The sequence below is a fragment of the Aspergillus fijiensis genome (assembly GCF_003184825.1).
Source record: "Aspergillus fijiensis CBS 313.89 unplaced genomic scaffold BO72scaffold_25, whole genome shotgun sequence".
Classification (NCBI taxonomy): domain Eukaryota; kingdom Fungi; phylum Ascomycota; class Eurotiomycetes; order Eurotiales; family Aspergillaceae; genus Aspergillus; species Aspergillus fijiensis.
In genome coordinates, this window is record NW_024469001.1 from 195,352 (window position 1) to 220,718 (window position 25,367).

The 25,367-nt window shown below is 53.1% G+C and overlaps 11 protein-coding genes across 11 annotated transcripts; 5 read left to right on the plus strand and 6 right to left on the minus strand.

The window, feature by feature from the left end:
* Positions 1 to 240: 240 nt before the first annotated feature.
* Positions 241 to 1,581, minus strand: BO72DRAFT_477669 (mitochondrial 37S ribosomal protein uS15m). The gene is made up of 2 exons (XM_040947458.1): positions 1,456 to 1,581; positions 241 to 1,375 (listed from the first exon to the last, which is right to left on the minus strand). Exons 1-2 carry the CDS (start codon positions 1,499 to 1,501, stop codon positions 522 to 524), a joined length of 900 nt encoding a protein of 299 aa, XP_040800986.1. The 5' UTR covers positions 1,502 to 1,581; the 3' UTR covers positions 241 to 521.
* A 234-nt stretch (positions 1,582 to 1,815) lies between these two features.
* On the plus strand, positions 1,816 to 3,243 carry rps0 (40S ribosomal protein uS2). The gene is made up of 2 exons (XM_040944771.1): positions 1,816 to 2,042; positions 2,170 to 3,243. Exons 1-2 carry the CDS (start codon positions 1,873 to 1,875, stop codon positions 2,894 to 2,896), a joined length of 897 nt encoding a protein of 298 aa, XP_040800987.1. The 5' UTR covers positions 1,816 to 1,872; the 3' UTR covers positions 2,897 to 3,243.
* A 300-nt stretch (positions 3,244 to 3,543) lies between these two features.
* BO72DRAFT_448352 (putative Rho-like small GTPase) lies at positions 3,544 to 4,932 on the minus strand. Its single transcript, XM_040944772.1, has 4 exons — positions 4,565 to 4,932; positions 4,212 to 4,440; positions 3,998 to 4,117; positions 3,544 to 3,923 (listed from the first exon to the last, which is right to left on the minus strand). Exons 1-4 carry the CDS (start codon positions 4,651 to 4,653, stop codon positions 3,762 to 3,764), a joined length of 600 nt encoding a protein of 199 aa, XP_040800988.1. The 5' UTR covers positions 4,654 to 4,932; the 3' UTR covers positions 3,544 to 3,761.
* Positions 4,933 to 5,141: 209 nt separating this feature from the next.
* BO72DRAFT_448355 (pseudouridine synthase DEG1) lies at positions 5,142 to 7,200 on the plus strand. Its single transcript, XM_040944773.1, has one exon. It carries the CDS (start codon positions 5,340 to 5,342, stop codon positions 7,167 to 7,169), a length of 1,830 nt encoding a protein of 609 aa, XP_040800989.1. The 5' UTR covers positions 5,142 to 5,339; the 3' UTR covers positions 7,170 to 7,200.
* Positions 7,201 to 7,303: 103 nt separating this feature from the next.
* BO72DRAFT_468822 (PIG-H family GPI synthesis protein) lies at positions 7,304 to 8,043 on the minus strand (the record flags this gene model as incomplete). Its single annotated transcript, XM_040946929.1, has 3 exons — positions 7,304 to 7,381; positions 7,439 to 7,641; positions 7,710 to 8,043. The coding sequence occupies 3 exons, from the start codon at positions 8,041 to 8,043 to the stop codon at positions 7,304 to 7,306; spliced, it is 615 nt and encodes a 204-aa protein (XP_040800990.1).
* A 1,655-nt stretch (positions 8,044 to 9,698) lies between these two features.
* BO72DRAFT_117086 (ribose phosphate diphosphokinase subunit PRS5) lies at positions 9,699 to 11,349 on the plus strand. The gene is made up of 3 exons (XM_040938985.1): positions 9,699 to 10,712; positions 10,764 to 11,087; positions 11,141 to 11,349. Exons 1-3 carry the CDS (start codon positions 9,804 to 9,806, stop codon positions 11,195 to 11,197), a joined length of 1,290 nt encoding a protein of 429 aa, XP_040800991.1. The 5' UTR covers positions 9,699 to 9,803; the 3' UTR covers positions 11,198 to 11,349.
* A 696-nt stretch (positions 11,350 to 12,045) lies between these two features.
* On the minus strand, positions 12,046 to 13,757 carry BO72DRAFT_528023 (H(+)-transporting V0 sector ATPase subunit d). Its single transcript, XM_040950146.1, has 4 exons — positions 13,631 to 13,757; positions 13,476 to 13,564; positions 12,514 to 13,421; positions 12,046 to 12,454 (listed from the first exon to the last, which is right to left on the minus strand). Exons 1-4 carry the CDS (start codon positions 13,660 to 13,662, stop codon positions 12,371 to 12,373), a joined length of 1,113 nt encoding a protein of 370 aa, XP_040800992.1. The 5' UTR covers positions 13,663 to 13,757; the 3' UTR covers positions 12,046 to 12,370.
* Positions 13,758 to 13,947: 190 nt separating this feature from the next.
* nop58 (RNA-processing protein NOP58) lies at positions 13,948 to 16,370 on the plus strand. The gene is made up of 3 exons (XM_040944774.1): positions 13,948 to 14,242; positions 14,359 to 14,519; positions 14,590 to 16,370. The coding sequence occupies exons 1-3, from the start codon at positions 14,118 to 14,120 to the stop codon at positions 16,068 to 16,070; spliced, it is 1,767 nt and encodes a 588-aa protein (XP_040800993.1). The 5' UTR covers positions 13,948 to 14,117; the 3' UTR covers positions 16,071 to 16,370.
* A 933-nt stretch (positions 16,371 to 17,303) lies between these two features.
* On the minus strand, positions 17,304 to 19,009 carry BO72DRAFT_378708 (cellobiose dehydrogenase; the record flags this gene model as incomplete). The annotated part of the gene is made up of 2 exons (XM_040941324.1): positions 17,304 to 17,411; positions 17,468 to 19,009. 2 exons carry the CDS (start codon positions 19,007 to 19,009, stop codon positions 17,304 to 17,306), a joined length of 1,650 nt encoding a protein of 549 aa, XP_040800994.1.
* Positions 19,010 to 20,539: 1,530 nt separating this feature from the next.
* On the plus strand, positions 20,540 to 21,664 carry BO72DRAFT_486319 (uncharacterized protein; the record flags this gene model as incomplete). The annotated part of the gene is made up of 3 exons (XM_040947934.1): positions 20,540 to 20,545; positions 20,615 to 20,767; positions 20,859 to 21,664. The coding sequence occupies 3 exons, from the start codon at positions 20,540 to 20,542 to the stop codon at positions 21,507 to 21,509; spliced, it is 810 nt and encodes a 269-aa protein (XP_040800995.1). The 3' UTR covers positions 21,510 to 21,664.
* A 387-nt stretch (positions 21,665 to 22,051) lies between these two features.
* On the minus strand, positions 22,052 to 23,935 carry BO72DRAFT_378539 (glycosyltransferase domain-containing protein; the record flags this gene model as incomplete). The annotated part of the gene is made up of 2 exons (XM_040941315.1): positions 22,052 to 23,689; positions 23,750 to 23,935. 2 exons carry the CDS (start codon positions 23,933 to 23,935, stop codon positions 22,052 to 22,054), a joined length of 1,824 nt encoding a protein of 607 aa, XP_040800996.1.
* Positions 23,936 to 25,367: the final 1,432 nt, after the last annotated feature.

Here is a 25,367-nt window from a genome sequence, read left to right on the forward strand (position 1 = left end):
GGTGACGCCGTCGGCAACCGCAATGTCGCCGCAAATTCCCAGTCAGTCCAGATTACTCGGTAATCGTTATGAAGACATCAGGCATGAAAGGGTCATACTATACCCTGATCTGAAAGACTTTTACATGAATCATAAAATATGCAGGCTGCTGAGTGGTTGAGCGAAGTAAAGAAATGTGCCTAGTCAGTTACACCAATTCGTACTACAAGTCGCAGACTCATTGTTCAAAGCGCAGAGGCAATGAGAAGTCGCATTCCATGCAAGTTAATTCTAAGTCGTGGAAAACGATAGCAATATTTGTACAGTACACAGCGATGATCTTGAAATGACCAGAAATCGCTGGAGTGAGGTGGCACTAGATGAAAAACAGTTTCGCCGGCTCTCTGCCATAATCGCCAGGTTGGTGGGGGAGAGGAACGGTTTCAGAGACAAAATCATGAGGTTGATATACGCCAAAGGGATAGTTTGGGAAGGGGGTGGTCAAAAGAAATTATAGAATACAAACGCCGGCAGAGTCCCGATTACATGCTGATCTCACCCTGCCAAGCAGCGTCGGAGAGGCCGAGAGTCTGGACCAGGTTCTGCCATCTGGGACCTCCACGCTCCTTTCGTCGCAGATAGCGGAGAAGCTTCTGTCGCTTGTGCACGAGGAGGCGCAGGTTGCGTTTGTTGTGCTTGTCCTTGTTGGTCGTCTCAAGATGTCTGGACAGATTGATGATCTTGGCTGTCAAGATAGCCACCTGCACTTCTGGGGAGCCAGTATCAGCCCCGATCCGGGGAAACTTTTCGGGAGGAGAAGTTGCAGAGTCGAGAGACACGCTAGCTGGTTTGGGGGGCAATGTCTGGTCCGTGTTGTGCCGACCAAAGGTCTCGATACATTTCTGGATGTTAAGGCGCATGCGATCTTGGTTGTTTCCGTTGTCAAGTTTCAAGATACGGTTCATGGCTTCCAATGCATTCTCGTGCTGCTTGTTGTGTTGCTCAGCTTGCTCCATCTCAAGCTGAGGGTCGGCGGCATCACGGTCCGGGTTCGCGAGAGGAGAAGTCAAATCCTTCGAATGGTCGAGAGCACTCTGTAGTTCAGCCGGTTTCACGAGGAAGTTGGGGGAGGCATTCTCGGGACGCGTCTGGGTCTCCTGCAATTCTTGGATGAAGGGGGTAGGTGCGCTTTTGACCGGGTCTCCCAAAGCTTGTTCACGTTCCTGGGCGAGAGCTTGTCGGCGAGAGAGGTTGGCTGCCTTGCGCTGGCGCGACTGAGCGGTCAAGAAAGGGTCATGCCTGCGACGTTCTCTTGCCTCTGCAGAACCGGCTCTGATTGTGGTCTTGGAAGGGGTGAGGGATAGGGCGGCGAGCGGACTCTGAATGGAGGAGGAGCCTGGTATCAACAGCACACAAGTTAGAGAGATATTGGCGACCGACCAAGGCGGAAGTGGTGAAGGAGGAGTGATGACATACCAGTGAAAGCCCTGAGGGAAGACTGAAGAAGCAAGCGAGGAGACATGGTTGGAAGCGTGAGACGGCGAGCACTGGCAATGGTCGTAGAACAAACCGGAGCTTCTTCGCATCTAAGGCCCGTCAACCAGCACAGGCGCGCTGAACTTTCTCCGAAATCTCGAAGACCGGGCAAAGGACGCTAGTCCTGGTTTGGGTAGTTAGTCTCACGTGATATCAGGGGACGGTCCGGGGACTCCCGGTCTTGGCTAACCCTAGCCCTAGAATTCACAAACGGCAAGCGAAATTCATCACCATCTCAGCGCGGCGTGGAAAAGTTCAGCTTCGCGTTCCGTCTCTCCTCCCGTCATCACCACCGCGACAAGCGCCAGTCGATTGATATCCTCAATTCGATCTCCTTTGCAGAGTCAATCGTCCACCATGGCCCCCTCCCAGCTCCCCCCGATCTTCAACCCTACCTCCCAGGACATTGAGCAGCTCCTGGCTGCCCAGTGCCACCTGGGATCCAAGAACCTCCAGTCCCACATGGAGCCTTACCTCTGGAAGACTCGCCCCGACGGTGTCAACGTTATCAACATTGGCAAGACCTGGTACGTTTTACTAGGAGAAGGAAAATCGCAACGCGCAATCGGAGGAGACACGCGAATGGAAATGCAACACGAGATGAATAAATTGGGCCAGAAATCTGACTTGCGCGCGCACGCGCGATTGTTATAGGGAGAAGATCGTCCTGGCCGCCCGTATCATCGCTGCCATCGACAACCCGGCCGATGTCTGTGTTATCTCCGCTCGTCCCTACGGTCAGCGTGCTGTCCTGAAGTTCGCTTCCCACACCGGTGCCACCGCCATCGCCGGTCGCTTCACCCCCGGTAACTTCACCAACTACATCACCCGCTCTTTCAAGGAGCCCCGCCTCATCATCGTCACCGACCCCCGCACCGATGCTCAGGCCATCAAGGAGGCCAGCTACGTCAACATCCCCGTCATCGCCCTCTGCGACACTGACTCCCCCACCGACTTCGTTGACGTTGCCATCCCCACCAACAACAAGGGTCGCCACGCCATCGGTCTCGTCTGGTGGCTGCTCGCCCGTGAGGTCCTCCGCCTCCGTGGTACCATCGCCTCCCGCGAGGTTGACTGGGACGTCGTTGTCGACCTGTACTTCTACCGTGACCCCGAGGCTGAGGAGAACAAGGAGATTGCCGACGAGACCAAGGTTGCCTCCGCCGAGGAGGTTGGCCCCGCTGCCATCGAGTCCGGCTACGCTGGTGACAACTGGGACACCGCCGGTGCTGGTGCTGGTGCTCCTGGCACTGCTTTCTCCGCTGCTACCGCTGCTGCTGGTACCAGCTGGGAGGCTGACGGTGCCGATTGGGCTGCCAGCTCTGCCGCTCCTGCTGGCGAGAGCTGGGCTGAGACCAAGCCCGCTGAGGGCAACTGGTAAATGTTTGAACCCGGTGACACGGACGGTCGTTGAGAAGGGATTTTGATTCACATCTTCTTTTCCATGAAGCATCTTGGGCGATTGGTTGGGGAGCTTTCAGTGGACTCCCTTTGCGCAAATCGGAGCGACACTCGTGCACACCCTTCCAACCACAAAAGAGGAAAAGTAATCCCCTTGTCATGTCTATCCTAGTCTCTGTTCAACAAGTTACCAAAAAAACCAAAAAGCAAAGGAAGAAAAATGAGGAAAAAAACACACAATCAACGGGAGATCCACTACTTCAAACAACCCCTTTTCCTACTCTTTTCCTTTCTGACGTGGTATGCTACGGTGAAAACCTTTTTCCCGCCCATCCGATATTTGATATTTCGTTTATGGTGTGCATCGGGGAGGAATTGCAACGTTAAACAGTTGACTTGGCGCTTATGAGGGAAAGATATCCAGTTGTTCTCTTGCCTCGGTGAGCTTCTGGGGGAAAGCCCTGTGCTGTCAATCTACAAGGTGGACTTAAGCGTTACCTTGGTTTCTCCCTGCATGTTTATCATAGCGTAATTGAAAAGTGATGCCAGCTACCATGTCTTTCCACCTTCTTCGTAGCATTAGAGATAGTAGAGTAGAGATGCGTAACGCCAGTGGATGGGTTGAAGTCGATTTCGATATGCGATATCAACAATCTACAAGTAGTACGGTATATCCGGATCTGCCTTATTAGAGCCATCTGCTATGTGCTTTAAACCTCTGTCCATCCGCCTACCTCAACTTCCAAGGTTACCAGACTCCGGGCATCCAAAAAAAGGCCCGACCAAAACACTCATGAATGATAAAGTGATGAGAAAGAAGGGTATCACAAACAAAAAAAAACCAATCAACACACAACGCAACCCCCTTTACTCTGCCCGCCCGCAGCCGTCAAGGTCATCCCCGCCATCCGCGCGATATCCTCAAAGGTCTCCGCCATCAACTCACCCGTAGCGGCGGAACATTCCGCATACCGATCGCATCGAAGTTCCTGGGCGATGCGGTATGACTATGAAACAAATCAGCGTCCATCACATTCTGCAAACAAGGAAAACAACAACCCATTTTCAGGACCAAACTCACCTCCTGTGGGTAGATGGTTCCCTCTCCCTCGACTCGGAGATCTCGTTTCAATCCCACCACCATGATGGGGATGCGCTCCCCGTAGCCGTGTTGGAAGTACCGGATGATATCGTGTCGCCACTGGGAAACATGTGTCAGAATGGGGCAAGCCATGATGAAGGGGTCAGGAGGCCTGCGATATGAACAATGGTCCCCGGGCTTCAGGTCCACTTACCCCTCTCAACCCGTTCAGGGTCTCGCGATTGGAGATATCGAACGCCAGAAGCACCACATCCGGCCGGAGAGTCGACCAGTGCTGATTGGGGCTGGCGGTATCGAAGATTTCGAGAGTGAATGACTTCTTGGAGAAGCGAATGTCATAGAGAAAGGGTTGGTCGCTATCCCGTAATGGGACGTCGTCTCCTCTTTGTCCTTGAAGTCGGCGATGGTTGGATTTCAGGCTTCTGGGTGGCATTAGCGGACAAATACGATTTTTTCTAGGGCGAGGAAGGGAATAGTAAGGATAACAATGAGTCACATTGCCGAATGCTGCATATGATGATTTGTCAAAGAACAGAATTTACTCACGATAGAAAGGTCGACTTGCCACAACCTGAGTCTCCTAAGAGTAAGATCGTAACCGTCGGGTTGTCTTCTTGGAGGTAGGAGTCCGCCATTCCGAATGGAACGCTACGAGTGTTTGTGACTTATTGAGAGATTCTGTTGCTTGTAAAGCGCACTCAATTGTCACCGACAGCTGAACATCTCTCGGTAGTTCTACAGGGCTATTGCCTGTGATGGTTAGCGAGATAGTCAAGATACAGTAGTGTGCGAGATGCGATAAGATCCGGAATATGTATGTCACGCCGTCCGCCTTCGAACCAGTCGTTGCTTGATACTTCCCACGGTAAATCTTCTCTGGGCAACCAACAGGAATTACTGTCCATAGAATACAGTGATATGCGTTTCTACTATGGAAGGTAGCATGATAAACTCAAGAAGTATTTTCCTTTCGAACATAATCGAGCCACAGCTGAACGACCATATCTTCCAATGTCAGCGGACGTAAAAATACCAGGGTTACACGAGCAATACACTCCGTAAGTCATCTGGATCAGCGACTCCAAAATTTTGCTTCGCAGCCCCAGAGAAAACAATTTCCGCTGCCACCTCCGCGAAAGTCTCGAGTCCACCCAACGTTCTTTTCCTCACGGGTATGCGAAGTCTCCAAGGAAGCCTTCGCACCTTCTTGACTCGTGCTCAAGAGTCCACTACATACAGATCCCGTCTAACAGCCGCCGCATCTTTCCACTGTTTCGCTCGTTCCTTCGCCCAGGTTAATTCCTTCCCGCCGCTGCAAACCATGTCGGATCAGCAGCAGCAGCAGCAGCCCGCGAAGACGCCAACCCAGCCAGCGTCTGGCTCCTCCGATAAAGAACCGGACTACTCGACATGGCCTACCTCCAGTCTGATTGCTCGCATCACCGAACTTGAGCGCCAACTCCACTCCCGGACAGCGGAGTACGCCGCATCGCCTGCCCCCACGACGCAGAGCACTACAAGCATTCCTCAGCAGCAGGACGACAAACCTACCGAGAAAAGGCCTGCCGATTTGCCCTCTTCGACAGCCAAGCAGGAATTACAGCCACGGAAGCCTAAGCCCGCGAAAGTGCGCCGGGAGATCGATCCTTCGAAGTATAACACGCGCTACATCGCGCTGAAGTTTGCCTACCTGGGACAGCGGTATAACGGATTGGAACACGCGAACGGCAATGCCACACCGTTGCCGACCATTGAGGAGGAACTTTATAAGGCACTGCGCAAGACACGTCTGATCTTTCCGACCGATACTTCTGGGGATGACTTTGTCGACAACTATGCGCCGCGTGAGGTCAAGCCCTACTGGATCAACTGGGACGGATGCCAGTACTCCAAGGCTGGCCGCACGGACCGCGGTGTGAGCGCTTTTGGGCAGGTCGTTAGTATCAGGGTCCGCAGCACGCGACCAATGCGCAAGACGGATGCGCAGAACCCGGACACGGCTATGGAGAACACGGAGGAGGCGGATGACGGTTGGGATCATATCAAGGATGAACATCCTTATGTGAGCATGTTGAATAAGGTTCTTCCGCAGGATATCAGGGTCCTGGCGTGGTGCCCCAACCCTCCTGAAGGGTTCGATGCTCGTTTCTCCTGCCGAGAACGACACTACAAGTACTTTTTCACCCAGCCTGCCTTCTCTCCAACCCCTGGGCCTCTCGGATTAATGCCCCGTGCCAATGACGGAACGAACGCTCGTCCGAAGTACAGAGAGGGTTGGCTGGACATCGAGGCGATGCGCGAAGCCGCCAAATACTTCGAAGGCACACACGACTTCCGCAATTTCTGCAAGCTGGATGTTACCAAACAGATTGAAAACTTCTCCCGTGAGATTTTCCGCGCTGATATTGAACTGATTGATGCCAAAAACACCCCGCTGGGTTACGTCAACGAGCCAGAGTTTCGCGCCGTTGAGGGCGAGCAAGACACCGGATCATCCGTTGAGCCTACACCTACTGCTGCTAAGGTGTATGTCTTTCATCTAGAAGGATCCGCATTCCTATGGCATCAGGTTCGTCACATGGTCAGTGTCTTGTTCCTTGTTGGCCAGGGCCTCGAACCCCCAACCATTGTGCGCGACCTGCTAGATGCATCTAAAAACCCGCGCAAGCCCACTTATGAGATGGCATCTGACGCCCCTCTTGTCCTTTGGGATTGTATTTACCCTGACGAGCAGAGCGGTAGCCGCAAGGATGCGTTGGAGTGGGTTCATGCAGGCGATATCAGGCAGATCAAATCCCATCTCGGCAAAGGTGGCGGCAAGTTTGGTCTCGGTGGAATTGTCGAGGAGCTCTGGGCTGTTTGGAGACAGCGTAAGATTGATGAGATCCTAGCCGGCACGCTGCTCGACCTGGCTGTTAGTCAAAGAGATCAAACCATGATCTCTACCGGAGGAGCAAACCCTGTCTGGGAGCGGAAGAACAGAGGACAAAAAGTGTTCATTGGTGGCAACGATTCCAGAACAGGCGGTGATTATATTCCAGTCATGCACAAACGCAAGACGGAGCTCGTTGAGGTCCAGAATGCGCGGTGGTTGGCTACCAAACAACGAAAAACAGAGGCTGGTGCGAAGGCCTCCAAGATGGAGATGTAGATAAGATTAGTTTCTGTACTTACCCTGACATATCACATTTATGCGTTTAGCGACGCTTGAAGTCCCGCGCTTGCTCCTCACAGGAGTCTCTTTTTCTGAAACCCATGATGTTCACATTCTCCGCTTGAATCACGCTATGACTTGGAATCATACAGACATCGTCGGGAGCCTCTCCAGACCTCTTCTAGAATTTGTCGATTCGGAAGGAGGTTCTATCCGCTATCAATTAGGCGATGCCAAACACACATACGCTCCCAATTCAAACTCACAGGGAAAACCACGAGGACTTCCGTCTCCCCTTCGACAATTACAGCGAGATAGAAGCGAACCTCGAATCCCTTAAAAGCCTCATGGATCACAATATCCTGGATCTGTGTGGTAGGTATGAATCGCGTAGACGCTTTTGATAAGTACGTGCTGGAGGATGTCGAAGTCTGGATGCCCAGCCCGCGTATAACGAGGAGCGACTCTTCTGTACCGTAGCAATGGATGTTAGCACCGCTGGATGAGTCAAACAACAGCCGCACACATCGAACAAACCTGTGTATCCTTTTCTAAAGACACCATACATCACAATTGCACTGACCAGTCCCACAGCTGGGTAGCTGTACCTATCCGCGTAGCCACAAACCGAGGCGCCCAGCGGTGTCGACCATACAGCTGCCCAGGGGATCAATCGCGCTTCTTGGATGTAGGAAGAGTGTCGGAGTTTGGCGACATCAAGTAAGAGCACGCAGAAAAAGCTCAGCACCCGCAGCACAACTTGCAGGTAGAATAGAACTTTTGCAGGCGTGCTGGTATGTCTTGAGGCATTCGAAACGGTGAACGAGACGGTCGTCGGGGACGGGCGCCGTAGGATGAGGCGGCCTGGCATGGAGGGAAAACAATGCGATTGACTGGTGCCAACAGGTCACGGTTCAGTGATTCTTGATTGAGGTGCAAAGCCCGTATATTTATAGATGCCGAGTTTGAATTAATTTGAAGATTCTCATACTGATCTCTTTCGAGAGGAGTAGCAGACCTCAGGGCTAGTTAATAGTTAGCAGTAGTAGGTAATCTAGTCCCTGAACGGCTAAATGAGTTCCCTTCGGTTGTGTCGTACCGCATCACGTGCATCGTGTCGCACCTGCCAATGCCCGGTCTAGACCAACCACTTGTCTCACTGATTGCCCAACCTTGTGGCCTTATCAGTGAGCTGAGAAGCATTTTAAGGAGCTGGAGAGGGGTATGGGTCGTAAGAGGCTCATGCCAGTCAGGCGGCCTTAATAGACGCTGGGGCAGGACAGAGCACAAAAACCAGCAAGCTCCCAAGCAACTAAGGACTCCCCGGACGCATAACAAGAATGAATGGATTTGAGATAGAAATGAGATATTGATATCTTCATGATAACTCAAACTTGTACGGAGTACTTGAAATGAAACGATAAATCGAAGAGCTCTTTACTTCTCTACAGCCCATGGATTTTATTCTCTGCCAGCCTTCCGAGATGAACCATGAAGTTGAAAGCGTGTCCCGGAAACTGCCAGACAAGCTTGAAGGCATTTCTGAGAATATGTTGCAGCGCGAAAGCTCTTTCCGGAGTGGGAATGGGAGGGCAATGATGGATCTTGCTGGTCAGCGTCTCACGCGTGAGACTTGCTTATTGTAACCTTTGAGCAAGTCCCCGTTCTGTGTTTCCAATCCAAATGTACCTGTTTGTCCACGTATTACTTTGGTGAATATTCTTCTCAGATTACCTTTGAGCTGATGCTGACCAGATTGTCACAGGAGAACCAAGCATTACATGTGTTGTCCCGTCATATGACGTTCCCATGTGCTGCGATTCCTTCCATGCGGATGAATGATTGTGATGAGGGCCTAGCGTGATAGCTTGCAAGCGAAATGGGGTGGGCCGATTGAATCCCAGATACCTAGACTCAGGTTTAGGGGAATGCTGCTGGAGATTGAGAGTGCTTGTGCTGTGCACTCTTTCTGCAGCAGTGCTGTGAGGATTTCAGCTGCGATCACTGATACCCGTGTGTTTGATAATAACTAGTGGCCTATGCCATTCAGGCACTAAGGCATCAGCAACCTTGGAGGTCCGCCTCCAGTCCGATTCCGGGGTCACAGGCCCGGGTGTGATGAGTCATCACTGCGGGGCCGTTGGATTCGCCCGTGCTGGCAGGGCGGGACTAGCCGGAAGAAGGAAATCTGCAGCCTGAGGCTGCCCCCCGCCTGCAGCCTGAACCGACGGCCGGGTTCCACTCGCGGCAGAGGCATTTTTTTTTTCCTCGTCTCTATGGCCGATTCTCCACGAATCTCTTCCTATTCTCTCCTTCCTCCTTCTGATCTCGATGTCTGTTTTTCCTTCTCCATCCATTCGCTTGGAACCCATCCCTGTCCCTGATTCCCCGCCATGAGGTAGTTGCTTGTCCACTTCCATCGTCGAGATCTTTTGTTCTTCTCCCTGCTGCTCGAAGCCAGCGCTCTCCTCTCTTTGGTCGTGCTAATCTCACCCTTCGTCCCGCCCCTCCAGACCCGCCGACTCATCGGATATCTCCCCTCCCCCTCCGCAAACGATTCGGTCTTCCTCGCCTGTGATCTTGCAACCCACCGGATTTCCTGACGCTGCTCAGTCGACTCCTCAGAACAATATGGTGCGCAACATTGTCGTCATTGGGGGTACCTCCCACCCTCAGCTGACCCAAAACATTTGCAACGTTCTGGGTATCCCTGCGGCAGACGTCCTGCTGTCGAAATTCTCCGTCGGTGAGACCCGTGTCGAGATCAAAGAATCCGTCCGTGGCAAGGATGTCTACATCATCCAATCCGGTGGCGGAAAGGTCAATGATCTCTTGATGGAACTGCTCATCACCATCTCGGCCTGCAAAACCGCCTCGGCGAAGAGAGTCACTGCGGTTCTACCGCTCTTCCCATACTCTCGTCAGAGTGACATCCCGTACAACAAGACGGGCGCTCCGCTGACCAAGTCTTCTCTTGCTAGCAAATCTGGCAATGGCTACACTTTTGAAAGTACCCCGCCTACCCCACACCCGGGGAAGCCCGAGAGCTGCAGTCTGCTCAACGGTGTGGACAACCTTCAGAAGAGCCTGGCCAAGGCTCAATTGGAAGATATCAGCAACGGTAGCCCGGTGAAGAGACAACGTCCAGTCAATGGTCTGCCCCGCAGTGACACCATGGACTCTCTGCCCTCTCTTCATAGTGGAAGCGTCGCAGAAGAGGAGGCCAACAAGATCAACAACTTCCAGCCCCGTCCGGGCTACAAGCAGTGGGTGGCTCAGGCAGGCACCCTGGTTGCGGATTTGCTCACTTGCGCTGGTGCCGATCACATCATCACCATGGATCTTCACGACCCTCAGTACCAGGGATTTTTCGACATCCCTGTCGACAACCTTTATGGCCGACCCCTGCTGAAGAGCTATATTCAGCGCAATATCCCCAACTACAAACAGGCTGTCATTGTCAGTCCTGATGCCGGTGGCGCTAAGCGGGCCACCGCGATCGCCGATTCGATGGGCGTTGAATTCGCCCTTATCCACAAGGTTCGTTCAATTCCGGTCTTCTGATGTCGCACTTTATCTGATTCCCTGCAGGAGCGCCGCCCTACACGGATCACAGATCGCCAGAATGCCACCATGATGCTGGTCGGTGACGTCAAGGATCGGACCGCTATTCTGATTGATGACCTGGCGGACACCTCCAACACCATCACCAGAGCGGCGAAGCTTCTGAAGAGGGAAGGAGCTGCCCGAGTCTATGCGTTGGTGACGCACGGTATTCTGAGTGGCGATGCGATTGATCGCATCAATGCTAGCGCTTTGGACAAGGTTGTTGTCACCAACAGTGTGGACCAGGCGGACCACCTGCGCAGATGCCCCAAGCTGGAGGTTTTGGAGGTTGGCCACGTCTTTGCCGAGGTAATATACCTTTCGAGGTGTTTAATGTACAAGGAACTAATTTCGTTCTATAGGCCATCCGTCGCGTTCACCACGGCGAGAGTATCAGCGTTCTCTTCCAGTACGACTAACGGATCTGCCGTCACGGGTTTCTTATTATGTTTTATCTATTCCATTTCTTCTTTTTTGTGTGTGACGTCCATACAAAGTAAATCATAAACTTGTTGGGAGAATATGAAGAGCGACGAAATCTTGGGTCATCTTCCACGGATTGCTTTTATCATTTTGCTTTGACATCGGCTTAAGTGCCCTTCTGGTTCTTGAACGCTTAGGGGACTTCTTGCTATTGCATATCATCGCTGGCTGTGCATTTTCTTTACCAAAAATATATCGAAACTCCAGTTGCCAAAAAGAAGCGGGCTAGAAAACATGTCATGCGTCTAGTCCCTGGCATAAGGTGTTGGCTACCCTCCTACATGGCCTTGCGTCTGTGTCCATTATATCTGCCATTTTTGTCAACCCGTCTGCTTATTTCTTTGTCTTTGAGGAGTTTCTTTGCTTTTTTTTCGTTTTTACACCGTCATATGTCCGCCCCTGGTATGATGTTCAGGGAGCAGGTGAGTCCATATGCATGAACATATATCCAACAATCATCATGAGAACTTCGGCCATGAGTTTGAAGTAACGAGAATCTATCAGATCAATTCATTTTTTTTTCGCTCTTGCACCAGAGCAGGGAATCATTACGTTTGTCCTTTTGGAGATAATTGACCTTATCTACATGGTCTTTGTAGTTGGTCCTTTTCCAACGACTTGAAAAAGTTAGTCTCAGAAACATTACTGGCATGGTATCGGTGTATATCTGTTTGCGTATAAATACCTACCGCGCTGACATGCCACACGCTACATGATATCCTCAGAAAGTGTTGATCGTGCCGCAAAGAAGCACGTGCCGCCCTTTAGAGCCAAGCCAAGATGGGCAGCGATGCAGCTCCACGAGACGAGAGAAATTCGACGATTGGAAGATACTCTATAGGACCGAGTCCGCCCGTTTGACTAGAGATAGCAGCGGAGAGAAAGCAAAGACAGAAAAGGCGACGCCTCACTTCGAGCATAAGATACAAGGGATCAAAAGTTACTAACACACGAACCAATTGCGAAAGGAGCATGGAGTATATTTTGGGCGCGGGAGAGATGGACAAAAGGGAGAGAGAGATGAAAGGGATAGGGACCCAGAGGATAGATCAATATAGGGAGGCTTTAAACAAGACGGCTAAAAAAAGTAAAAGGAAGAAACATGGTATCTAGAAAACAGAGATAAAGTTCCCGATCCTCTCTTTCTGATTTTGCGCAATACACTCGGCGATCCAGGTGACGTTTCGGATTTCCTGATTCGGGATGATTAGCTGAATAAGTCCACGCAAGAATGGTTGGGTCATTGTCTTACCTGCTCCTTCAATCTCATCCACCCATATACCACCGCAGGCGTGAACTGCCGCGTGAACACCACCTTGCACATCTCCATCTCCTTCTGGTAGAACAGATCCTCCAAGCTCTTCCCGTCCGAGGCGCCGCCCATGCCACCCAGGCCGCCGCCGCCCTGCGTCAGGCCAACCGTATCGAAGAACGCCTTGTAATCGGCGGAGATGCTCACGGCGAGGGCGACGGACTCGATGTCATCCGCCCGCGAGAGCATCAGCGACCCCTCCGGCCAGAGCTTGCCGAACTCCGGGTACAGCTTCCTCCGCTCCTGCTTCGACAGCTCCGTGCCGAACGAGTTGAGTGTGATATTGATCGCCCGCCGATCGGCCTCGAACTGCAGGATCTCCGACATGACCTCCTGGGTCGGAGTGCCCTTGAAGTCCGGGTGTGTGGTGACGAACTGGTGGAAGTCCTCCAGATAGTTCTTGTAGAGGGTGTTGCGCACGATCTCGATGTTGAGCTCGTCCAGATCCTGGTGGCTCAGACTCCCCTTGAAGTACCCGGCCAGGGGCGTTTCGATCAAGACGGAGTTGTACAGCTCTTCGATGTTGGTGGCGACACAGAGGACGGGCAGGGTCTCGAACCAGCCTAGCGGATGGCACCGTTCCAGGAGCTCGCGGGTGTCTCGTTCGTGCAGGGTACCGGTAATGAGCAGGGCGATGTTGTCGATCATGTACCCGTAGGTCAGGTACCGCAGGAACTTTTCCGTCGACCCCGTGGCCTGCGCGAGGAGATAGCGGAATTCAGCAACCAGCTTGTCGGTCATCTTGCCTGCCAGGGCGGAGGTCGATGGGTTCGGGGGGAGAGCGGCGAGGAAGTCGCCATATGCGGGGGCGAGCTGGAGCTTGACATCTGCGGGCAAGAAAGAAGACGCTGTGTGAGATTTTCGATTGTGCTCGTGAGGGAGTCAGTTTGAGAGCAACGGACCATCGATCGATTCGCACTGAGTCAAGTTCGAGTAGTGTTGGCTAGTCAGAAGGCTGTTCCGATACCCTCGGGCAATGCCCTCAATGTAGCTGATCAGGACAGTTAGCCAGGGGAGATCCGGGGGGGTTTTTGGAGAAACATTTCGAGTGACATACCCGCTCTTGACGTTGAAGAAAAGACCCTCCATTATGGTCGGAAGTGCACGAGTCCTCAAGCTGCCTCTATATCGTCAAATGGGGAAGAGTCGAAGCAGATTGGAGCACTTGCTGGTATGGATTGTCGCTATCTCAGTCGACGTAAACCATAATCCCGTGACCACGCCCGGATGGGTCTCCCTTGTCGCCTAAGGTTACATAAGCTGGCTAGACAGTGTGTCGAGTGCACCTCGCACCGCCACCTGCGGGCACCAGCCACAGTCCGCACGGCGTTTTCGCTTTTTTCACTTTTTGGTGTCGAAAAATTTCCCAGCGATTGCAATCCTCGTCCAGCACGCGGTTTCGTCCCCCGTCGCCAACTTACGCCAACCCCTCCCTCTTAATTCCGACCCCCCCTCGCCCCTCGCCCCTCGCACTTCTAGCTGGTGCTTTTTTTTGCCCGTTTTGTTTGTTTCGTTATCACAGCTAGACGTCGAGAGCCTACATCATGACGCTCTTCATCCTCACGGAGACCAGTGCGGGCTATGCCCTGCTCAAGGCCAAGGACAAGAAGCTCCTGAAGAGAGACGACCTCACCACTGAGGCTGCTACCGCAGAGGGTGTTTCTAACCTGTAAGTCGTTCTTGCCTTGGGATTTGATGAACCTGCTGCAATTACATTGGAGTGATCTCATGCAAAAAAATTTTCCCCTCCGTGCGCCGACCGTACGTCTAACTTGCGCAACCTAGTTTGAAATTGAAGAGCTTCCAGAAGTTCGACAGCGCCGCGACTGCCCTGGAGGAAGTTGCTGCTCTCGTGGAAGGAAAGGTTACTCCCCGCCTGGCCAGCCTCTTGGACGAAGTCAAGGATGAGAAGAAGGTCTCTCTGGCTGTTTCCGACCCCAAGCTCGGTATGTGCTCTTCCTTGCCTTTGATGGCGAACTGGGGAAATGTCAATTATACTGACTCGGAATATCACAGGAAACGCCATTGGCAAGCTTCCTGGCCTTTCCATCGAGTTGGTTGCCGACTCCTCCACCACCGACATCTACCGTGCCATCCGTGAACACCTGCCCACTCTCATCCCCGGCCTTCTTCCCCAGGATATGTCCACTATGGCCCTGGGTCTGTCGCACTCTCTTGCTCGTCACAAGCTCAAGTTCTCCCCCGACAAAATCGACACCATGATTGTGCAGGCTATCGGTCTGTTGGATGATTTGGACAAGGAACTCAACAACTACGCCATGCGTGTTAAGGAATGGTACGGCTGGCACTTCCCCGAGCTGGCCAAGATCCTGAACGACAACATCGCCTACGCCAGACTCGTCCTGAAGATGGGCATGCGCACTAACTGGGAGACTGCCGATCTCGCCGAGATCCTCCCCGAGGAGATTGAGGGTGCCGTCAAGGCCGCCGCTGATCGGTCCATGGGTACCGAGATCAGCCAGGAGGACTTGGAGCACATCCAAGCTCTGGCCGAGCAGGTCGTTGGCTTTGCCGAATACCGTCAGCAGCTGGCTGGCTACCTCACCGCCCGTATGAACGCCATCGCCCCCAACTTGACTGCCCTTGTCGGTGACCTCGTCGGTGCTCGTCTCATTGCCCACGCCGGTAGCTTGACCAACCTGTCCAAGAGCCCTGCTTCTACCCTCCAGATTCTGGGTGCCGAGAAGGCCCTGTTCCGTGCCTTGAAGACCAAGCACGATACTCCCAAGTACGGTCTGATCTACCACGCCTCTTTGATCGGCCAGGCCACTGGCAAGAACAAGGGTAAGATGGCCAGAGTGTTGGCCGCCAAGGCCTCCCTGGGTCTCCGTGTGGATGCCCTGGCCGAGTGGGATGACGATGCCACCGAGGAGGACAAGGCTGCCCTCGGTACCGAGGCCCGCTACAACCTCGAGCGCAAGTTGGCCGCCATGGAGGGCAAGCCCCTCAAGCCCCGCGGTGTGGCTATCGCCCCCAACGGCGCCGCCCAGCCCCAGAAGTTTGACCTCAACGAGGCCCGGAGATATAACCCCGATGCTGACGCTCTGACCGGCGACGAGCCCCCGGCTTCCGCCAAGAAGAGCAAGAAGGACAAGAAGCTCGTTGAGGAGGTCGAGGACGAGGAGATGGCTGATGCCGCTTCCGACGACGAGGGAGACTCCTCCGACGAGGACTCCGAGGAGGAGTCCTCCAAGAAGAAGAAGAAGAGCAAGGACTCCGAGCTCGAGAAGCTGGCCGAGCAGGCCGGCCTGAGCGTCAAGCGGTACAAGCGTAAGCTCGAGCGGGGCGAGATCCAATTCGACGCCGAGGGCAAGCCCAGCTCTGTCAGCAAGAAGGACATCAAGAAGGCCAAGAAGGACGCCAAGAAGGCCGCCAAGGGCGAGGAGAAGAAGCGCAAGCGCTCCGACGACGGCGAGGAAGTCGACACCAGCGACAAGAAAAAGAAGAAGAAGAGCAAGAGCAAGAGCGACGAGTAAAGGGGACGAGCCAAGATTTTTTTTTATAAAAGAGAAAAAAGTTCTTCTTTCCTCACCCCACCTTCTAACGGATGGCTACGCTTCGAGAGATGTTTCCTTGTATGATATCACACACATCTTTTGTGTCTCGTTTCCTATTGTCCTTTTGCTATTTGAGTTGAAGTGTTATATTGTGTGTTTGGGTGGCATTTCCAAAGAACGGATGGAAGCATTTTTCACATCCTATCCCATGGCGCAGAGGTGCTTTTTTTGGTCAAGGCAGTTCGAATTCCAGGAATAATGTTAACTTCAGAAAAAAAATTTTGTGCTGTACGAACGTAGTATGTATGAGTTTAGATCGCCTTGGTTGGTACCTGTCGAGGGACCACAGGCAGTGTCCCTTACATAGAGAGTATTCACGTCGCGATAGAGTAGGATACAGAAAGGGAGGCAGGAAGTCGATGGGCATAGCATCGCGTACAGCACCATGTCCTTTTCAAAACTATGGAACTTTTTAGAAGATAAACCAGAAGAGCTGCATCTAATCATCACAGCATCCTACACACGAATCCCTAGCGCGAGGAAGAGAAAAAACAAAGGCAATCGTCATTTTGCCCACATACCACCCGTTGGCGCGGATGTTTCAGCCCACACCGACCACCAGAGCACCCACCATAGTACATACTTGTCCGGATGGAGATTGAAGTATCCCCGTGGAGGAACGAGGCGTCGTGTTGTGAGCAAGATATATGTTTCCCCAGTAGCGGACTGCCAGGTAACATGAGACAAGAGGTACATCAGAATCTGTGTGGTCTGAGCGAGTAGCGATGAAGTAGCTCTCGTCAAGATAGATGCACTCATCTAACTATACCGATATGCATGAGCTTGCAGAAAAGTCTAGATCATGTACTTCCAGCATCGCTGACTGCCGATTTAAAGTTACGGGTTAAGGCTTGGGCGGAGTGGTTGTGCAGCCACCACGAGCGGGACTCGGGAAGGGGACTTGGTTGGGTGCTGCTCTGGACCATATACACATTGGACGATTGGGTTTCAGGAGAATGTGCTGTCCCTTGTAGGTACAGTACAGTTACGATGGAAGCCTTCGGGAGTCGAGAAATCCATAACTATATAGCAAAGCTAATGTCTCATTACTCGTATCGACTCCGTTGATAATCTATACAATAAGCATTCGAGTGTCTATCGCCTCTCAAGAATAGGCGTTTTTCTCGACTCCATCTCCCTTGAACACCAGACTCAATGGTGAGCCAGGATCTTGGCCACAGCAGCCTCGGCCACGACCATAATGGTGGCCTGGATGTTGCCGGTGGGAAGGTCGGGGTGAATACTGCCGTCGACAATGTACTGCACGCGAGAATGATCAGCAAACGTTCTTCATGTTGCAGAGAGAAATCACATACCAAGTTGTCCATTCCATAGACCTTCGTGTTGGTATCAACGACGGAGGTACCGTTCCCGTGGCGGCCGTCGTCCGTGCCCATCTTCGCGGTGGTCGTGTAGTGCATACCGGTGGTCGGGTTGGCTAGGATGGAAGAGACGTTGGTGTTGGCCTCCAGTTGGAAGCCGGTGGAGGGGGCAGTCAGGTCGGCGACCAGACCCTGGATGAACAGCTTGGCCGCAGCGCGATCGCCCGCGGTGTTCATCCAAGGGGTCTGCTCATAGACGGTGTTACCGTCAGTATCCAGTCCAAGGATACCGGAAGAAGTGAGACCGTGGGTCATGTAGGTCGTCAGGGTGACTTCGTTCTCGCCAGTGGGCGCGCATGATCCTTGGTAGTACCGGGTCTGACCGTCGACCACATTGGAGGAGAAGAAGATCAGCCGGTGCTTTCCTTGGGTCAGCACACCGTCGCCCTTGGCATAGAGACTAATGTCGGCGGTATCAGTGCCGTTGTAGATCCCGGTCCAGTCAAGCGGGCCGTACGTGCCTTTGGTCTTGACGACGATGGTGAAGATGGGATGGTCCTTGAGACCTACACCGACGGGGAGGTTGATCCATTCGTTCTTGGGTGGGACGATGACACCGCTCTTTTGAGCGGTCTCGATCTGAGACTGAGGTCCGATGCCCGAGTTGAACAAGAGGCGAGGTGTTGAAAGGGCGCCCGCAGACAGGACGACTCTGCCGTTGGCGGCCAGTGTGATGTTTTCCAGACGACCGGAGGCGTTCTCGACCTCGACTCCAGTGGCCTTGCTACCGGAACGGAGTACACGAGTCACCTTGGACCCAAGCTGAAGTTCAAAGTTGTTATGCTTCTCAGCAAGGGGAAGGTAGGTGCGGACCGGGCCCGCACGCTTCTGGTCCTTAAGGTTCCAGGAAGGGTAGCTGTAGACCTGGTGTTTCTGGTTGGGCTGCGAGATCATGTTGACGGCTTTCCAACCGATGTTGCTGAAGAAGTTGGAAAGCACAGTATAGAGCCCTTGATCGTAGCGCTTGCCATCGGCAGAGGGCAGGATAGTTCCTGGGTTGCGCTCGTAAAGCCTATCGGCAGCAGACTTGACATCGCTCCATTTCCAACCCTGGGGCCACTTGTCGTCGAAGTCATGGTCCGGTGGGTGCACGAAGACCATGTAGTTCACAGTGACACCGCCACCGAGAACACAGGCTGCAGTCCCAGCAGTATCGGTGCAGACATACTCCTCCCACTCAGGTAGAGCACCAATGTCGGCAGACAAGCCTGGCACATCGACTGGGGTCAAGTTCTTGTTCCAAACAAGCGTGTCATTGGCACCCGTAGCCACAGTCGGACCGCGCCCTCGCTCTAGCAGGAGGACTTTCTTGTTGGCCTCGGCCAGACGCTCGGCGGTAATGATGCCGGAAGGCCCTCCACCGACGACGATGTAGTCATATGCATTAGCCTTTTCAACAGTGTGTGCATGCGGCGAGCCAGCGACTCCGAGAGCGGAGCCGATGGCAACCAGTCCTCCAACAATAGCAGAGCGCATATCGACTAACTCAAAGGCGTTGTCAAGGATGAAGTCCAGTCAGAGGGAGATCAGGCAGCATAAGACGTCAATTTATAGTTCCCCAGAGCGGGCTATTGTCGCATGGGTTTTCAGGTGTACACTGCCGGGAGGCTCGCCATCATTACCCGAGCGTGGCCCGTCATCTCGATCCGCATCACTGCGTTGAATCAGTTCTGGGAACCTTCATCTCAAGGAAAACTTGAATCCCGGTTCCGTAGTCAAGCAAGCTTCAAGAGTCGAAACCCGTCCATTTCCGACGTTCGGGCAGTTTGAACACGGTCCGGAGGTCCACTTGTGCAATATACATGGAAAGACCCTCATCCACGAGGGAATTTTTTATCTGGATTAGGCAAGTTATGTCGCAGATCAGTCGAGGTCCCTCGTCGAACGAGCCCCTCGCGAGGAAATGGGCGCAGTGGGCTTGAGCATTTGCCGTGGGGTGCAGGAAATTATCTAGAGTTCCATCTAATCATGGGCGTTGAAGGTTAAAAGCGGGTCCTAGAAGATGGACGGCCGACTAGAAACCACCGGTTGGATTGCAAAGATCTGACAAATTCAGGTTCAGGGGACAAGAGTGGACTCGCGAATATCCTCATCTGCTGCACAACGGCTCGTCTTCTATCACTAAGCAGTGCAAACTCCGAGAAGAAGCGAATTCTTGCTAATGAATCCCGCATATTCAGACCCTTGTGCTGTTCAGGAACGGAAGACATGGAGTCTGCTTCACTGCTTTTTTTCAGGAACGCACCCTGAAACGACAGCATCCAAGTCGATCTCGATGGAGCATGATGTCTTGCCAGGTCTGGCGTGTGAGTAGATGATCGGACCGATTGGTGTGCGGGCCAATTTCGGCCACGGGTCTCAGTCTGCGAGGGCTGTCTGCAGGAACGGAATCATGGACCCGCATCGGCCCCATTTACCTGAAGCTCAGGGTGTTTGCGAGGTGCTCGCTTGGTTTAGGCAAGGTCTGCTGCAGGACGGAGCATAACAAAGACTATCACTGCATAGCAAACCGTAAGGTAGGGAAGTATGTATCAAGGTGAATCACGCTGGGCTGTTAGTGCCACACTAGAAACTGCTAAGCTTCCATCATAGCTGCATAAGATCAACTGCCTAAGGGGGCAGACAGGCATGTTGCGCACGTGTTGCCAGGTTTCTAGTCAATATCTGCAGGATGGAATAAGCTTAGAATCACAGGTGGATACACAATGGAAGAAAAATGATACAAATGAGATTCTGCTCAAGAGATTGTCTGAAGTGCAAGTCGTAGCAGCACTAGATCCTCCGCAGGTCAGGCGCCTGACCCTGGAGCATTGGAAACAGTCCAGACAACCCGACTCACCGACCGCTCTCAGCCTCAGGCAAGCACAGTCATCACCGCCCTCATCAACCGGCAGAATCGCTCCTCTCCGCCCCGCATCTCCAGCACTTTTTTTCCGCAACATTCGAACCCCCTCAAACCAAATCTAGAATCAATTCCCAACCAGCCAATTCCCAAATCAACAAAACATGAGGGTGAGCCCAGCCGCCTGCATCGCCCTCCCTCCCTCCCAACAAAAACACAAAACTAACACACCCACCTAGATCATCGACCCCCAATCCGCCGTCCTCTCCAACATCGAGGTCCTAGCCTACCTAACAGCCAACCCGCCGCGACGACCTCCCAACCCGCCGCCCAACTCCCGCCACTGGGTTCCCAGCCCGGATCTCCGCGACCACAATACCGTCGTCAAGGAGGTAGGCCTATACACTCCGTCATTCTAGCCCATGACCCCATGACCCCACGACCCCATCCCCAAAACAGATAACTAAACCCTCTCGAACCCAGATCCACAACTACGTCTCGCGCCTCTCCCCGCACCTCCAATCCTACCCGCAATATACGCACATCCCGCTCGCGGAACTCGAGGCGCAGGCGCACGCGCACGCCAACCTCCACAATACCAGTAACAGCAACAGCAACAGCAACAAAGATACCGGCTCGGCGGCGCCCCCGACGCTCCTGCCTCCGAAGCTCCTCAACAAGCCGACTCCCGTCGACCGTGCCCTCCGGGACCTCGTTACCCGGCTGAAACCCTATGGGCTTACGAAGGGCGAGGTGCTCATGATAGTTAATCTGGGGATTGGGTTGATGCCGGCTGCTGCGGCTGAGGAGGGGGAGGAGGAGGGGGAGACGGAGGAATATGAGGAAGAAGTGGTGGAAGAAGAGGGTGGTGCGGAAGAGGAGGGAGAGCAGCCGGAGGAGATGGAGGTGGATGGTGGGGCTACCAATGGGGGGCAGGATGCTGCTGGTGCTGGTGGTGAGAATGGGGAAGCGGGCAGTGGAGAGTTGGCAGAGGAGGATTACGGGGCTATGGCTCTGTTGGATACCGTTATCGAGGAGCGGGAGGAACGGTTGAGTGAGGCGGATGTGGCGGGGATTTTGACTATTATTCGGGAGACGTTGGGAGGAGGTGCTGCGGCTGCGGCTGCGAGTTGAGGTTGATTGATGCTTTAAGGTACAGACTTGGAGAGGGAAAGTATTGGTAGTGGATTCTACATATATACCCGTGATGCTTGACATGATAGGCATTTCTTGAAACAGATTCATATAATCTGACTTTACTGATGTTTTTTGCATTAGCTTGAATGGGGGAATGAAATTAAGGCATGCTCTATCTATCTATACAAGATTGGTATCTCTGGTGAGTTATATGCAGTGGCTACTGCTTCCGCGCAGTCCAAGTGAGGACGCTAGCCATTTCAAAGTGGCTGCTCTAAAGGCATGCCACGTTTCACAGCGAAGCAGACAACATAATTCGCTAATTCAAATAAGGAAAGCCCAACACCGTGGGATTATATGCACAGCCATGACTCATGACCGGACTATTGCTGCGCTCCGTGGCGCCAATCGCGTAATATGTGCAACGAGAATCGATCACGCCTGGCGACTACATGAATCGTCAGCCAGCACGCATCTCATCCGCCTTTCTGTGGGCTCGGACCTCAGAAAACCAGTCTCTGAGATCCAAGAGGAGCGGTCTACCACGGGTTAGAGGCCAGATCCTCTTTACCCTTGATAACATTCCCGAACTGGTTGTAGACGGGCTCGTCGGCATCCTCTCCATTCTCCTGGCCAAATGGCCCAAGATCATCGTCGAACACATCCCTGGTATAGCTACCGCAAACCTCGCCATAATTGAGCCACTCACCCTTGTCCGTCCACAGGCCTCCCTTGCCGCCACGCATGTCCCACCATTCTTGGCCGCCCATCAAGGCAGACTGAGAGGCGTCAAATCCAGAGCTGGTGCGCATGTACTTGCGGAGAAGTGCCCGGGCCCATGGCTGGTACCACATCTCCGACCACCATTTGTCACGAACAGATTTATCCCCGTCGAGATGTAGCAGAGCTGGGACAGATGCCGAATGGATGTTTGTCATCAATGGAAGATCACGCCACGTGTGGTTGCGATAATTTGGCAGCTTGTCCAGTGTAGCATTCCAAGGGGGGTTTGGCCAGTCATCCTTCGTAAATCGGGGCTGAACAAATGGATTGCCGAGTTTCACGGGATCAAGGTCTTCGGGAAGCATGAGACGTCTCTCTCTGGGCACGCCATGCTTCATCTGCACCGCTGAAGTCGTGCTCACGTTGTGATAGTGGAGCCATTCGACATCCATCTTGGCGTTGAACATGTTGAAGAACAAACGGGATTCATAGTCAACCCCGATGCCATACTCATACCGAGTGCCCGCTGTCAAGCGTGGCGGGATGGCTCCAGTGAGATTTGACGCATCCGAGATGCCGATCCGGCGATAGAGCCATTCTTTCAGCCTGCTGGCGCTGTTTCTTCGTTCCAGCTCGCGTAAATATTCCTGGCGCCCAAACATCTGGGTCATCGCCAGATAGTCTCCCCGCGAGTTGCGGTGCTGATGGACGTAATGCAATATCTCGGCGTATATGAGCCGTAAGTCACCCACCTGGCCCATGACTGCGCCAGGCTTGAGCCACCGTGGTCGATTCAAGTGTCCTTCCGTGTCGGTCTTCCAACCGTAAGCATCAGGAGGCAAACTCGATTGCGGTACCGTCACGCAACCTGGATCCTGAGAATGACTCGATATACACGTCTTGCTAGCGGCAAACAAGACTCTCTGAGAGTATTTTTGCAGAGTCTGTTTGCCTTCTTTACGAAAGGGCAGGTCCAGGGTTATGGTGCCGTATTTGCGTAGCAATTTCTCGTTGGTCTCCCGTAGCAGGTCCTGAAAACGCTGAACCAACACCTCTGCAGGCAACTGGAAAAACACATCCTGCGAGTCGACAATGAGGACCAGATCATCGTCATTCAACTGTGTGCTGTATGCGAGGTAATTGTATATCCCCGCGATCCTGTCTACCATAGCGGAGTATTCTGTACTCCCGTCCGAAGTGGACTTTCCGTAGCTGATCAGGGTCGGCGGTGGGTAGTTCAGGATCATCGACGACGTCACGGTGCGACAGAGCGAAGCTGATTTGTGCGACACGGGTATAAGGAGGTGAAAGGACGGCGCCGACCTTCCTAGGCCCAGAGGGGCGGTCTCGTTCTTATTCATGGCATGTCGCCCACTAAGGAGCATTGGCGTATCTTCAGGGCGCTGTCGCGTCGGAGGGTAGGATGGGTACTTTACCCAGAAGTTAATCGATGGCTAGCAAGGAATCCTAATCAGCAATCGGGTTCATTCTAGCGCAGGAGGCAATGTACCTACATCGCTGGATGAGCGCGACCATAAGGTGAGCAAGAAAAAACATGCTGCGAATAGAAAGAAGGTCCTGATGGGACGAGCTCTTAAGCGACGAGGGTGGAGATGTTGCAGCCAGAATGAGGATGCGGACGACCGCATATACTTGTATTGATCGGCCCATTGGCCGTCAAGAATGCCTCGACTTGACATTCTCGCGGTCGCTCAGCGCGAAATAAGAAATGCTTCACCAGGGGGTGGTGTGAAGAACCACCGCTCACTAATGGCGATAGGCAATCGGATTATGTTGCCAGTTCGTATCGGTTGGGGCCAGAGCAGGGGAAATCAGCCAGTGTTCAGAATTATATACCGGGCGATGAACATTCCTGCAGGCGGAACGTGCAACCACTGAGCCAGAGCCAGGGTAGAAAGGTAACCGGGGAGGGAGCAATTTTAAGAGGCAAATCAACAGAGGTCGCAAAGAGCCATGATGGAGCCGGGGAAGAAGGTGGAGATGTGGGACGGCAAGCCAATGGTGAGCACGGCACTCAAAGGATGATGGTGACCAGCGCAACAACGGGGAAAAGATCCATACGATAGGAAATGAAAGGAGGAGTCGCAAAGAGTCAGAAGGAGGGGGAATCCGAGGCGGGGGCGGCGGAGGAAAAAGAAGTAGGTGAAGAAGAGGCAGACGAAGAAGAAGAAGTTCTTTAGTCGAAGACCGGTCGAACACAGGTCTAGTCCGAGCGATGTTTAAGTTTAGTTAGTCAATTGAGGAGTGGAAGTGGTGACTTTTACGTTGCCTGCTGGGGGGGGGCCGTCAGGGACTGGAATCACTGGATAAAGTCGCTCGGGTATTGATTGGCGGTCGCTTTTCTTCTCTGCCCCGGTGGGGGGTGGAAGTTCCATTCATTGTTCAATCCACTGCCAACTTTCTTTTTCTACCCATCTTATTCAAGTACCATCTTATTGTTCCAACAACATAAGCTTGAGCTTGTACAAGAGTTGGACAGGTTACTGTTGTCACGAACTCTCTAAGATCGTCTTGCCCCTGAACTGATCAATCTGTAATGAGTAATCATCTCTGTACAACATCCTGTCTACTCATCCAGATATCTATCCCAACAACCATTCTCTGGGCGGTGCCGCGTCATCAGCCCTGCGCATCCATGCTCTCGTTGCTTCTCTCGGTCCTCCCGCAGTCTTGGCAGCAGTCGCATACTCGTTTCACATTAGGTGTCCCTCTCTGAGTACGTCGCTCTCTGACGTTTCCCAATGCGTAACTCCACAGATATGGTCTGTTCTGGGAATAGACGATGAAGCTCTCAACCGAGCTAGTTGGGGAATCCAACCTATGGTTCACGGACACAGCAGCAGGTGAGCAGCAAATGCGCAATGCTGGGGAACTTAAGCCTTTCTCTGCACGGGACGCTAAGAGCTACCAAGCCTTCGAATGGCGCAAGCCTGAAGAGGGACCATCCGCCGCCCTATCACACAGTCTCCCGTGCAAGCAGCAGCATTCCCGAGTCGAGTCTTACCCCTCCCTTTCCCAACATGGAAGAGGGACAATGGACAGCTGAGATAGATATTCATTCCAAGAATCTCCGCACCAGTGACATGCAACAGACCGAGTGGTTAGTAAGAA